Source organism: Lineus longissimus, chromosome 3 (genome assembly GCF_910592395.1).
Source record: "Lineus longissimus chromosome 3, tnLinLong1.2, whole genome shotgun sequence".
NCBI lineage: Eukaryota > Metazoa > Nemertea > Pilidiophora > Heteronemertea > Lineidae > Lineus > Lineus longissimus.
Window position 1 is genome coordinate 2,107,683 of NC_088310.1, and position 13,721 is coordinate 2,121,403.

The window sequence follows — 13,721 nt, forward strand, 5'->3', positions numbered from 1 at the left end:
CTGCTATGTTCACAAAAGAATTGTTCACAGAAAACCACCACAGCCGGTAAACAGGCAACAGATTTTCAAAACATCATTGCATAGATATGATCGTCCTTTGAGCAACATCTTCGTTTGACCACGAGTTATAGCTTTCTGATCGCTTTCCGAGATTTGTGCATCTATAGCACTACATTTGTATGCTGATAGCGTGACGCTTGTCAAAGGAAATTCTATTTGAAGGTGCGTCTTTGATTACATCAGAGTCTTTCATCAAAATGCCTTTTTACCACCAACAGCTTTCCGGAGACGAGAGAATCTCAAAGAACTGAACGAAACTAACTGTTTATTGGATCGGTCACAAACTTTATTGATGAGATCACAAACATTTGATGTTATATAAATACGCATATACATGTACATGTGATAACGGTTAAAATGTGTGATATTTGAAAAATAGAGAAATGAAATTAATGAAATACCAATCAGCAATGTTCAGTATAATTGCTTAGTCATTGGAGTTTTTAACCATTGTCCATATCGATGTAAGAGCACTGATGCCAAGGAGACTCTTATACTGAACTTCCAGCGGACGCCAGCACTGTCGATGTCAGCCAGGAGTGCTATTTCAGGGCTGGATGATGTAGTTAGGTATGTAGTTCCAGAGGAGAAGCACTGGATTACATGGACGTCAATCTGAAGCGAGGAATCCACCATCGCGACTATCTTCCGATGGGGCTGCGACTGAGGGCTGCCCTTGCGATTGAATAACCGGATATTACTTTACGAAGTGTTGTGAAGTGTACCGTAATTCCGCTAGTGAGTCTGGCATTGATCAGTCGCAGCCAAAACTCTGGCAATGGTGGAGGCCCCACTTTTATAAAAGAGGTAGGTAATACAATGCAGAGGTATAGCAACATACATGAAATGACGCTTCACAACCAATGAAATGCATACATGTATCTGTACTGCTAACCATACAGCCGTGGTGTCATCTGAGGAAATGCTAAAAACGACGTCGGTCACATTCACATTACTGTACGTGTCAACATAATACGACTATCACTTCAACCGTCTTAAGAATTTGCTGACTCATCACTTTATCAGCGCAGACGAATGTCAGTCATCGATTCATCAATACTAACTTTGAGTTTGGCCGCTTCAAAGATCTGCTGTCGCTCAGATATTGTAGACGGCAGAACTATACAGGCGTGGAGAATGTATGGTTAACAGTCCAGACTGAGTCGAAAGACTAAACTAGACTTAACAAACATTCGGCCACAAAACATGATCAAGTATAATCTATACTTGGATTTAAGTATATTCAAAATGAGTTAATTACATGTATAATATTGATACTTAACTCGGTGGATGAGGCATAACAATCTCCATCTCGACCTGGTAATTTCATATTGTTAGATTGTTACTAACCTGTCCAACTCACGCCCACAGCGGGTAGCCGAGCACGGCTTTCTGCAGTCGCCATCGCAGCAGGAAAGATGCGTCCACTTGTAAAAATGGAACCAAGGCCTTGAAGCTGTGAGATTATTAAGCCTTTCCTACAGAGTATATAATAATGTTGAGTATTTCGATGTTAAGAATAAAGTTGATGATTTGATCACAGACTTCTCACTTTATACAATATTTTACAATCAATCTCTGTTCACAACATTGCTGATGAGGGCAGACTGCAGACTAGAATATGTGTACAGCCTCAGTCATAAGCAAGTAACCCCATAACTTTTATCATGCTGCTTAAGAGAATCCCTTTAACATGCAAAGGCATATTCGGACATCTACAGAGAAAATGTGTGCTCCTTAGAAGGCCAGCGGTGGCACTAACTGAAAGAGAAGAGGAACTTCGTTTGTGTACACATCATACACCGGTTAGTTCCTCTTCTGTTAAGTAGGTAGCTCCGCTGGGATTCTAAGGAGGGCGCACGTTCTCTGAATAACAATTACAGCCATTATTTGCTTTTGACTGACACTGTACTGAATCCGCTAATAATCTAACTTTAAAGGATGATTGTAGGCTATACGTCTGGTTTCTATCTACAAACTATACTAGATGTTTGTATATGTGCATTGTGTATATTTTGATTGTTATCTTGGAAGCAAATTATATATGGAGGAAAAACTAGAACATATCTGACAAAACAAACAGTTGATTCGGCCGCTGTTGACCTTATCGCTAAAAGACAGTGCAAACTCTACTCTCCAAATTTATTGACTGTCCCCTCACCTCACTTGCAATTGGTCTATAGCTTTCTATAGATCTAATATATTCACCCCCAGTATAAGGCCTGGTAGCCCCACCCCGCTACTAACCCCATGTATTCAAATGCCGTATTTTCGCGGAATTCGGTCATGAATAGTATTCCTAGCCGTTGGCCTTAATAAGAACTGCTTGGTGGAGCCCTTAGATTACCAACAGAGCTTGGTAGATTTTACCATCCTGCAATGAGCTACTTTCCTATTGCAATACACCCAGCCACCTAGCGGCGAAATTACCTGGCGCGCACTTCTTCGAAGCAGCCGCCTTCCTAACTCTCAAACACGGCCATGACCGCCGGCTACAGAAACAAGATACTTTCCTTCCTTCCCATACTTCAATTCTATTCTTTCCTTTAGCTTTCATTTCAAACATTTCTTCATTCTTGCCAAACACCGCTTTCCTAAAATGACCTTGACCGGGCACCTCCAAAAATACAGCTTGGTGACTGGTTGTTTTACTGCCAATCACAGCCCCGGTGAAACAGGTACTGTCACATCTGACTGGACAGTGCGAGGTCTACGGAAATCAAGTTAGGAAAGTCGTGTTGCTCTGCCTGACCTAAGCACCTTCTTGATTACTCATCAAACGTGGTGTAAGTTGGCTTGTGGGTCCTTTTGCTGATGAGGTAGCCTAAAATGACAATTAGGATGATCCCGGCAAGGCAGCCTGCTACTGCGATTGGGACGATATTCTGTTCCGGGGACGACTTGTCTCCTTCACACAAGTGAGCTGAAGAAGGAGGAAAAAGAAATTGAGCTGCCCTGTTCGGTGAAAAGTGCAGGGTCGTTCAAGTGCCCACATTGCTGCGGGATGCGGGACATTATGATGATTATGATGATCATTACTGCATGGCACTGCTTATTCTGATGAATATAAGCAGACGATGTCTCTACACTCAGCCATACTTACACTCTGAATATCCATTCATGGGTGTGTTGACCACCTGGATCTTGACGTCGGTCAGCTTCAGTGAGACAGTGGTGTTGTGTTCCGTGACCAGGGTGAAGTCATTCCCGCTGATGCACGTGTAGGATGTGTTCAGTGGATTCTCGAAGAACAAGTCGGTCGATTTTGAACTGGCTTCGATTTCTTGTTCTGCAAGTAGCAAATTCATAACATCTGAATGCGGGAGTCCTAGCCATGAAGTGAACTGAAAAGCTAAAACCTTTGAGCGAAACTGGCGTTAACTGTTCTCCTCTGCCACGCATTGCAGTATCACGCGTTAATGAAATACATGTATCATAATTCTCTGTACTAAGAATCAAGTCCTAGTTTTCTTCCACCTGTTGCCTCTGCAGAGGCAATGCTCATCCATATCTCTACCTACCCTTCACTGGAGACTCGAACGCAACGTTCTCACTCGTGTTGTAGCTAAAAACGAGTCTGGTTGCCGTGGTTACCAACCACTTCTCAGATTCTGAGGAAAATATGTCGGGCTGAAACCGAGGAAGCAGACGATGTGTGTGACGTCATTGATATAATACGTGGGAGGCATTTCAAATCAGTTGAAGATGCGTCCATTAGAAATGAAATGTTTGGAATTACAACTGCTGAGTGGTTGGCCCCTAATGAGCTTTTTGAAAGCCTATTTTCTTTTGGAGTTCCGGTAAATGTCATTTTATGAGATTGATTTTCAAAGTTTTGACGAAGACACGGAGTCAACGTTGTTACCAATATAGGAGGGTCTTTAAATGGTACTGCGTCGAAATTTAATACCCCATTCCGCTCTTCGATAAAGTATTCGTCGGTGATTGAAATTTGAATCATTCGAAGCCACTGTCATCCTCCATTTAGGTGTTCAATAACCTCACAGTGTCAGACCTGACACCCAGGAGCCATCTTCTTCACCATGAATGGCGCATTCCAATCTCCCATGGCAACGACAGGTAACTATTGGTTTCGTGCCTTCTTCAAAGTGGCATTGACGCTCGCGAAACGGTTCTTTTGTTTGATGGTTAAGATATTAGTTGACATGATGACTCTTCAGGTGACGATTATTGCCTTCATTTCAGGCAGCCCAAGCAGTAGAGGGTTTGTAAAATACGAAACATTCACTGATATCGGATGTCGGACCGCAAAGTCGGCATTTTCAGAAAGTAATACATCGAGTTTGGGCTATTTATTGACGATTAGATCGACGATACGGATTCATGCTGATTGGATAAAGCGACCAGAAGTTTCCCTTGAAATCCATTGAATGAGTGAACACCAACGGCGTAAGAATAAAGGATTACAGAATAAACTCCTTACCTTATCGACATTTCTTTCCACAAAATATATTCTTATTGAGTATCTATCCCATGAAAGGGTTAATTCTGCTTTTGTGATGTTGGTTGACATACATGTTCCTGTGACCTTGGCTGAGGTGGGTAAGGTTATGATGGCACTCTTCATTTCAGTTGTCTGAGAAAGAAATATCAGTTCGTTACGATTGTATACCAAAATAAGTTAATCGGGCCAAATTATTTTACATTTTGACCAAAGCACTGCTTGACCAAGGTTAAGCGAAAGGACTGCATCGTTAATTTCAAAATGGCTCACTCGACTGGTTCATGTTACGGGTGGTGTGGTGACGGGTGAGACGTTTCACTTCTATAACCTTTTTAAGCGTGATGGGTAAGGTAGTAGTGCTCGCCGAAAGATTCCACTGGAGGTGAAATTCACCCAACTATTTGGGGGGACTAGTATACCTATGTTTGACAATAAGTATTTTCATTTCTTAATTGTAGATGACAGAGGTGTAGTATACATCTATGGCACCCTGTATCTGAACTACAGAAAAAAGGTCACTGCCGGACGCATTCTATATCATCAGCTCTCCGCGTAATGCCCACCTTCGCGTTCAAAAAAAGAGATTTCGTTGTGTTTGTTGACAGAACGCCTTCTTGCTTCCTGTCGATCTTCAAACATCCCGAGTCAAGTTTATGGCAAACATGAACTACATGTATGATATCTTGTCATCCTGCACAATACCTACGCTATTTGCTTTTCTTGATTCATATTCAACTGTAAACTGAGCCCTGAACGCCGCCTTTAAACATGGCTTATTGTTTTGGGAGAGAACAAAACTAGGCACTGGAGGAGTTGTCGTTGTCGCCGGGGCAACGGTTGGTGTATCTGAAGAGAAAGGAAGACATCAGCAAGTGTAAACCTCGGCAACCATACAGCTTTTTCAAGGAAATTGTACCACATGGCTCGTTGACATTTTACGCATACCTGTTCACAAAACGCATGTAGTTGGAACTGGAAGACCTTGCTAATCATAAACAACATCTACCAGTCTAGCGTTGATGAACAATATGAGAGGGAATTGCACCATAATACCAGCCGTGCTCATCCCTTCCAAGTTTGGAAACGTTACCAAAGGAAATGACAAGGTCCGATGCGGGATGGACATTTGCTTGATCAACAAGACTATGCATTCGTTGTAGCAACGAGGCATATGATAGTTGGTGGTGCGTCTTAGACTGTGGAGCTTCTCCAGTCCCGTAAAATCAGTTCAAGACAAATCTGCACAGGAATTCTACGAGGTCTTTCCAAAATGGCACATGTATGTTTATCGTCTGGCCTCTAGATGCCAATTCTTCACTTTTATTTACATCATCAAACAGGAAGAGAACCCAAAGTTGACTTACTTCCTTTTGTTGATTGTTGTGGTGTATTTACAGTGACAGCTGGAGCTGGTTTACCCGTAGTTGGTTTAGCTATCGGACTACCTGTGGCGTTACTTGAACTATTCACATTGGAAAAGAGACAACCTGCAAGAAGAAGGAATGGAACATCGATAAATGATTAAGAACTGCCGAATTTGTTGATGAAAAGGGCCACTGAAATCATCCCATGTTCGAGGAAGCCGTCCAGTTTGCGAGATGGCGGTGCCAACGAGAATGGGAGGGTTCTTATGTTGGGAGCTGATGACGAGGATACGTTGTCTTATCATTTACAAATCTAACAGTGTCTCTCCATCAACGGAGAGGTCGAGCCCATTGTGCCACTGCTTCTGCTCATCGGGCAAGAGGAGACAGGGAGACACTATGAGTAGATTACCCGATACCATTGGAAGGGCTCTTGATTGAGATTGGACCGGTACAGTAGCGGGTTGGTCCATCATTCATTGAGATATATATTATTCAAATGCCGGACTCATGGAAATGGTGGTTGGTGATGCTCAAGGTCATATCAGAAACCACAATCCTCCGTCCAAAAAACCGACAGCTCGCTGATGTTATATTTGTCTAGCGCGAGAACTTCCCTGTAAAATGAAGGACAAACGCTGCGGTATTGGTGCCCGTCCATGTTAAGCAGAATTTCTAGAAAGTAAGAAAAATGCCATGCTAACAAAGACCGATAGGCAACTCGTCATCTTAATCACATCAAGAGCGAGTAATCACTTGTGTAATAACATAAGCTAAGCAGAGGAGCAAACATCGCCTCCAAATTGACGCGAAAATCCCCATCAGCCAAGTCAGACATGTCGACAGACAGTTGCTGCCTTCGAGGTTGAGGACTGTCAGCAGCAAATGCGATGATGTAGTATACGGACAGTGATGCTGCTTTTCCAGAGTGGTCCTAGAAGGGTCTTAGCCACAAGTTTGTTTTACCGTTGAGAAAGGATGGCAATTGGCATATGTCGCCACTTCTAAACAAGACGCTATAAAACTTCGAAAATTTGTCGATAATTTTGAAAACCCAACAATGATCAAAGCCGCTATTGGTCTTTTTTCCAGCGTATCAGTTTCCCGATCCTGAATAATGTATTAATCAGTTGGTAATTTCCCCACATCTTGCCGCGATCGGATGACGGCAAATCCCGGGCGCAAATAGCCGCCAGCTATTAAGAGAATCTAACGGAACGTAAGGAGACCAAGGCGGGATGTAATTTAATTTCTGGCGATATTAAGCGGCTCGTTTTCGTAGCAGCTGATGACAGTCAGGCGCCAGTATAGATGATGATGATGATCTACTAAAGATAAACAGAGGCAAAGTGGTAAGAGTGCCGTGTTCAGAACCAGGATGTCACGGGGGTGACTCTCTATCATACAGGATCACTGCGTGAAGTGAATATTGCAGTATTCCTATATAAATATACAATCCTTGACAGCAGTGGGTGTGTCCGCCTGAAAACCAGCTCAGTAATCGAATTCTTGCTCTGATAAGATTAACTTTTATTAAGATCATCGATTTCTGGGAGTAGCTTGATCAATGTGATACTTCAGCCCCTCTCCGATATAAATGTATACACATGGGGTCTATCGTGTGTCCACTTCAGCTGTGTCCACATTTTAGATGCCATGTCACAGATGACCTTCCGATACCAGAATTCCACATTCAACGCACCTTCTCTGTTAATGTCTTGCAACCGGTGTCCAATCTCATCTCCTTCCTCTATCGACTGTCGAAATTGCTGCAATTGTGACACTACTTAATCAGCTCTCATTGTCATCAACTCTCATCACCTGTTGTCATCCGTAAGCCTTCAATACCAGGGACGCCAGGCTGTCGACTGACCGGGGGTCTCTCACGGCGATTTGGTGCATTAGTGTCACAGGATCCCCCAATCAATGTCAGAACAACTTTACCCCCTCACATAGGCAAGTTTGACAGGCTGTCTTACTCAATGTAGAAGTACCACTACCCCTCCCCCATCCACCTCTCCATCTATCAGTCAATTACTATCCATCACCGAGTTAATGGTTTGTCAATCACCATTGCTGTAGGTTACTATAGCCTCTGGAGGAGCTGATCAGAAGTGGGTTGCTTATCGATCAGGTTCAATAAATCACTGGGAGTATTCCCAGCTGGCCGATGACGACGATGGAAATATATGGTCAGATACTACACGAGTCTTGAGAGGATTCTGAGACAGATTCTTCTACGTTTCTTTTAAGATTGGAGTCCTCAGCCAAATAGCGTACCATCTAAAGTGGGTCGTCTGTCCCTGTCTTCCAAACGGACGCTTCTAAGATGGAATCGGATGCTTCAGGCGTGTGAAATGTGATGATCAAGTACCACCTCATACCCTGTCCACCTCTCCATCTATCAATCAACTGTATCGTTAGCCTGTCACCATGTCAATTGCGATAGTTATCAGGCGCTTAGGGAACTAACTGATCAGGAATGGATTGTTAGTTGATCACTGATGTCAATATCCGCTGCTGTTCCAATGGCGATGCGAAATTACATGGTCACTTCACGATTCTTAGCCACATTCTTGCCGGGACTCCGGGCCAGATTCATACCAGATCCCACCGATAAACCCGAGCCAGATTCATACAAGATTCTTCTGAGAAACCCGAGCCAGATACATACAAGATTCCGAGAAACCCGAGCCAGATTCATACAATATTTCGAGAAACGCGAGCCAGATTCATACAAGATTCCGAGAAACACGAGCCAGATTTATACAAGGTTCTTCCATTCCCGACCGAAGATGGAGCGAAACAGGTATAGTGTACACAGTCATGCGGCTGACCGGGTTTTTCGGCGTACTGGCGGGTACGCACGAATCGACAGCCAGAATGTCCGCAACACTGCATTAGATTTCGGAAACATCAGATGAAACGGGGAGGAGAGGGTTGAAGTGAAACAAATTGGCATCCGTGTTACTCCGTCCGGATATGCAAGAGTGATGTTGTATCGATTGTCAGCAGACGAGAGACGTAGCACCGAGCAATGAGTAGACTAACCATGGTTGCAGCTAGCATGGATGGACCGAATGAACCGGTGAGGACAACTAGCTAGTGAGTGCGGAGATTTGCAGGGTTATGAAACGATTCAATGGAATTGGTCCACAAGAACGTAGGCTATGATTGTTCATTGAACTCACTCCATGTTTTCGGCGGTCATACGTTGCTGATGTTTTGGCGTTTACGGTCTCTCGTCTTGCCGGGCAGTTACTCTAATCCGTCAAACCACTTGCTCCCGGCTATTGATATCATATTATGTTTTCCTTCTGGCTTCTCCAGTTGCCATGGTGACGGACATACCGTGATTAAGGCGGGAATGCCTCTCATTTTCGATGTGACCAGTCCGTGGCTATCAAGGGATGGTGACACCCCGAATGAGAGGGGAACACAGCATTGGTAAACTTACACTTACACCAAGAGAATTAAAATGCCCCACTGGCAGAAAGGTGCTCTTTCAAGAGAGAGCGCTTATCCTAGTCGTTCAACAGTTTCTTGGTTGTGAAATCAAGTGAATAGGGTCTATATCACGCATATCTACAACTCGATTTATGCGTTGCGATAATTTGCTAACAAAACGGACACCTTGCAATTCAATGGCCAAGGGCGACAGCTAATTTGTTACAGGTCAATCGGGTCAGTGTCCAATTAAGTATGATCAGCTACTAAGGCGTGTTTAGCTCTTAGCCGTTTGCTAAACTAATTATCGGGATTCTGCCTGGCCGTCAAATGGATGGAGTGTCAACGCCAGGCTGTGATTAAGCAATGGTAATGAACGAAAATTGCTCGTTTGCACGGAGCTTCAGTCATCTATCATTCCGTATTCAAGTTCTCTATCACTTTGCTCTCCTTACGTCTGTCAAAGTCCTTTATCCCTCTTCTTTATGGTGTAGCATGGGAATGAACATTTGCGATAGAGCATTGATATCGATGTTCCATTACACAGCGAGCACTTCCCGACGCTCCTTCAAGGCGAGGAATCCGCGCCGCAAAGTGGTCACAATCGATGGAGATAATCTAGAGTATCATCCCCATGGGCCGGACTGCACAATTGGGAGAAACAAATATTATATCGTCACCCTCATAAAATAAACACCTAAGTCATTTTTTGGCCAAATCGATATTTTCGCCTCAGTCAGCTCTTTACAATAAGGGACACCTGTGGTAAAAGTGGTTGACTCAATGTCTCATCCCCTGGTGGGTAGGAAGGTCAATGGAATAACTGCCTAAGTCAAGCCTGGCGTTCGATACAGAGATAAAGTTCTCCCAGAGGGCCCGGCACAGTGTAATAGACACACCGCTGTGTCAACGATGCAGTAAAAAGAAAGGAGGAGAAAGCAAAATGAAAAGAAAGGGGACACTCGGATTTGAACCAAGGACCTCTCGATCTGCAGTCGAATGCTCTACCACTGAGCTATATCCCCGAGTTGACATTATGTCAGACCGTTGGCTTACATGTACTTGAACGTACATGTAGTACCCGATAAAATATAGAAAAAGCAGGACCTGGAGAACCCGGGCATCGATCCCGGTACCTCTCGCATGCTAAGCGAGCGCTCTACCATCTGAGCTAGTTCCCCTGATGTTTGCCTAGGGAAAAACTCCAAATTCTAGCCTGACTGTCGAAGCCAGAGAACAAGTTGGTTATTGGTTTCCAATAGACACCCACTGGTGGTATTGGCGATTGTTGTTTAATATATTCCATCTCATCGATCGAGATAAGCTTCTATATGATAGATGACGACTGATATTCCAAGGGCTTTGCCAGCCTGAGCATCATTTTTTTGCCAAGCATGAATAATGCTGCTGCGAGAAGTCGAAAAATGGTGTATCTGAAGGTACAAAATATGGCGACTAGATGCATTTTTCTCAATATTTGGTCTCTTAACTCTTCCAGCGCGCCACAAACACTGTGGCCAGTTTGCCAAACTGGGGTTCAGTGTATAGCCGCCAAAGCTTGCAAGATGGGTCCAATCGGAAGAAAGCATCTTAGTGACAAGTTCACGCTTATCCTGCTTACATCCTATATTTGCATTTGCCAATACTGACAAGCAATGATATTTTATCTGGTTACCATGGTTACTAATTTGTACACTGACGCGAGGGGTGCAAGGCCCGCAACAGATGTAATATCAATTTGGCCGCGAGATTCCATCAGAAAGATTTGGGTAATTTATCATTTCCGATATCAGCTACGTTAGTGGTTGGCTACTGTCGATTTCATTAACCTTTTGGGCTAGTGATTGGAGATGAAATATTAGTTGCGCTGGGAAATGTTTTCAAGAACTTACACGAACGATTTATCCGCAAAATATTGTTTGTTGGTTGTTGCTTGTTCAATCATGAGTTGTCAAATCATTTCTATTGGTATATTAGTTTATCTGTACCACTCTCTCAGCGGCCAACTCCTAACAGTACTAGCATAAGAGAGGAGCTAAATAATTCACAGGCACTCAATGAAGGATCAATATACCGCTGGTGATGTATAACATGCGCATGCAGTGATAACTCATTCGTTAGAGTAACGAAACGGTCTTTAACTAGAGACTAACTATGAGGGCTGGAACATGCCGGAAAATATATATGAGCCCATGCTGAGAAAATAGTTGGTTCGCCGAACCATTACAACGTACGGAAAGACAACTTTCCAACAAATATTCTTTGGTGGTAATCATATTAACATGTGTTTTTCCATTTCGAGAAGATTGGCAAAAGCCACAATGTCGCTTATGAAAAATGCATTAGGACATAGAGTTCATGGCTTTACCCTAACTTATTGGCCATGTCATCTTTGTTCGTGGTATCCACACCAGCCCTTGGGATGGCTACCTCGTTGTTACTGCAACTTTTGGAAACATAGCCCTTGACTGTCCCCTTCCATTAAAATACAAATCTCACTTGTTGTCGCGCCAACACTTTGGGCGACATACATGTATATCCATATGCTAAACATATCAAAGAAAAGAGCTTGAAAGTAAAATATATTGTCTTGTTCATTTCATACTTAATTGCTTGTGTATTGTGTGGTCTGTTAGCTATACATGTACTAAGTATCTCGGTATGCGTTCCTTTCAATTATTCAATCTTATTGGGTTTGTAACAATAGGCGCGTGACGAATGAAATTCTCGTTAGCTGTGTGTGGAATTATGAGAGCCGTATACCAAACGGTTTGGAGAGCAGTTCAAACCCTTCGATTACGACCACTTTAATTGCTACTGGCGACAGAATTTATTCTTCCCCTTATTGAGAGCCAGTACAGTTACTGCTTTTGATTTATATCAATTGTGCAATAGTATAAGAGATGAGCGTAGGACAGAAATTGTCATCATCATATCAACATTGTAAGATCTTCTTTCATTAACCTTCATTGAAGGAAAGGGAAATCTACATGGTCCCTCGTGAGGATCTTGCCTGTCTGACACTTGTTTAAAGAAAACGACAACGTATTCCTCGTTTGTTACTGAGACCACGATGACGGTACAATGTAATTCGATTCCAAGAGCTTTAGCTAATTAGCCTTACCACTAATGCTATATACATTGTACCACCTTTCATGATTGTAGGATAGATCAAGAGATAGAAACTGACAGTTGATGAAAGAAGTGACATCCATGGTATTACCAAAAAAAAACAATCATTGGGTGGTAATGAATGCTTTTGGTGTTTTTGAAGCAGAGTGCTGTGACAATCATCAGGTCAATATAAAGAAGATTGTAACGTTAGATGCTAACTTTCAATGACGTATTGAAGTAATTTGATCGTACCCGTGGCCCTACTGGTAAATGGACCAACTGCCTATGCTGATGGTCTATGAGGGTAAATGATGGTCAAGGAGAATCCGTCCTCCTGTAAATGAAATAATTTGAGAAAAAAAATTCCCGTAGAAAAATGAAACAAGCCTACTTAATGGCATCAAGATGTACTTACCTATACTGAAAACCAGTAGTAAAACGATTCTTCCATCATTCCCTTCCATATTGCTATCAAACAAACCAGACACCTTTAGTTAGTCACCAATTAGCAGTATCCTTGCGAGGCTAGTCCACTACCATATGGTAGCGTCTGGTGTGATCGTCACTTAGCCAAAGCAGACGACAGAAATGCAGTGAATTTGCTTTTGATCTTGTTAATGTAATATTCCCTGTGCGTAGACGCCGCGGCAACGCTACGATACGGAAGGAATACTGCACAGCTATTTGTTGGTATTGATCTTTTATCGAAATGAGGCTAGCGTTCCTTCCTTCTGTTGTCGCGTTATGTGAGACGCCGGCACTGTCTTGCTGGGGATGCAGTCACAGACAGGGAATCCTGGCAGACGACAGGGGATGTGACAAGTGATGTCACGTGCGCAGAATATTGGGTGTTACAATGTGACACCAAAGATACAAGACGATGTTCCCCATTGATCGGTGTTCCACTACTCTCAGTGTTCGACACTTCTATATAGGCATATATAAAATTTGAACTATTGGACGTACCCCCCATCTACCAGAGTTCAATTATTAGTGTATGTACCATCTATCTCAATCCTCAGCCGACGGCCAATTCGGTTATTTTCGGGTTCTTCAACATTAAGCTATATAAGCCAATGTTCATGATTAAAAATGGCCCGACTCAGACGCCATTGTCTTATAATCGAATTTGTTATGTGTATATATCTAATCTGTGACAGTATGATTACCGAAGAAAAAAGATAGCAAAGGTCAATGTAAATAATTTTCTGTGTTGGTCCTGTGATATTTCTTGTTGGCCGACAAAATCTTTCGTCAACAATTAGGGTTCA

The 13,721-nt window shown here is 42.9% G+C and overlaps 1 protein-coding gene and 2 non-coding genes across 3 annotated transcripts; all 3 read right to left on the minus strand.

Moving 5' to 3' along the window:
- Positions 1-324: 324 nt before the first annotated feature.
- LOC135484895 (lysosome-associated membrane glycoprotein 1-like) lies at positions 325-13,227 on the minus strand. Its single transcript, XM_064766593.1, has 7 exons — positions 12,866-13,227; positions 5,890-6,012; positions 5,232-5,371; positions 4,505-4,657; positions 3,582-3,690; positions 3,164-3,349; positions 325-2,983 (listed from the first exon to the last, which is right to left on the minus strand). The coding sequence occupies exons 1-7, from the start codon at positions 12,912-12,914 to the stop codon at positions 2,829-2,831; spliced, it is 915 nt and encodes a 304-aa protein (XP_064622663.1). The 5' UTR covers positions 12,915-13,227; the 3' UTR covers positions 325-2,828.
- Positions 10,290-10,361, minus strand: Trnac-gca (transfer RNA cysteine (anticodon GCA)). The gene has a single exon. It is a non-coding gene; the product is annotated as a tRNA-Cys (tRNA).
- Trnaa-agc (transfer RNA alanine (anticodon AGC)) lies at positions 10,445-10,517 on the minus strand. Its single transcript has one exon. It is a non-coding gene; the product is annotated as a tRNA-Ala (tRNA).
- Positions 13,228-13,721: the final 494 nt, after the last annotated feature.

Coding starts and splice junctions, on each gene's coding strand:
- LOC135484895 (XM_064766593.1), bottom strand. CDS start 12,914: ATGGAAGGGAATGATGGAAGAATCGTTTTACTACTGGTTTTCAGTATA. Junction 5,372..5,889: donor ACAACAATCAACAAAAGGAA/GTAAGTCAACTT, acceptor CTTTCTCTTCAG/ATACACCAACCGTTGCCCCG. Junction 2,984..3,163: donor CATGAATGGATATTCAGAGT/GTAAGTATGGCT, acceptor CTCCTTCTTCAG/CTCACTTGTGTGAAGGAGAC.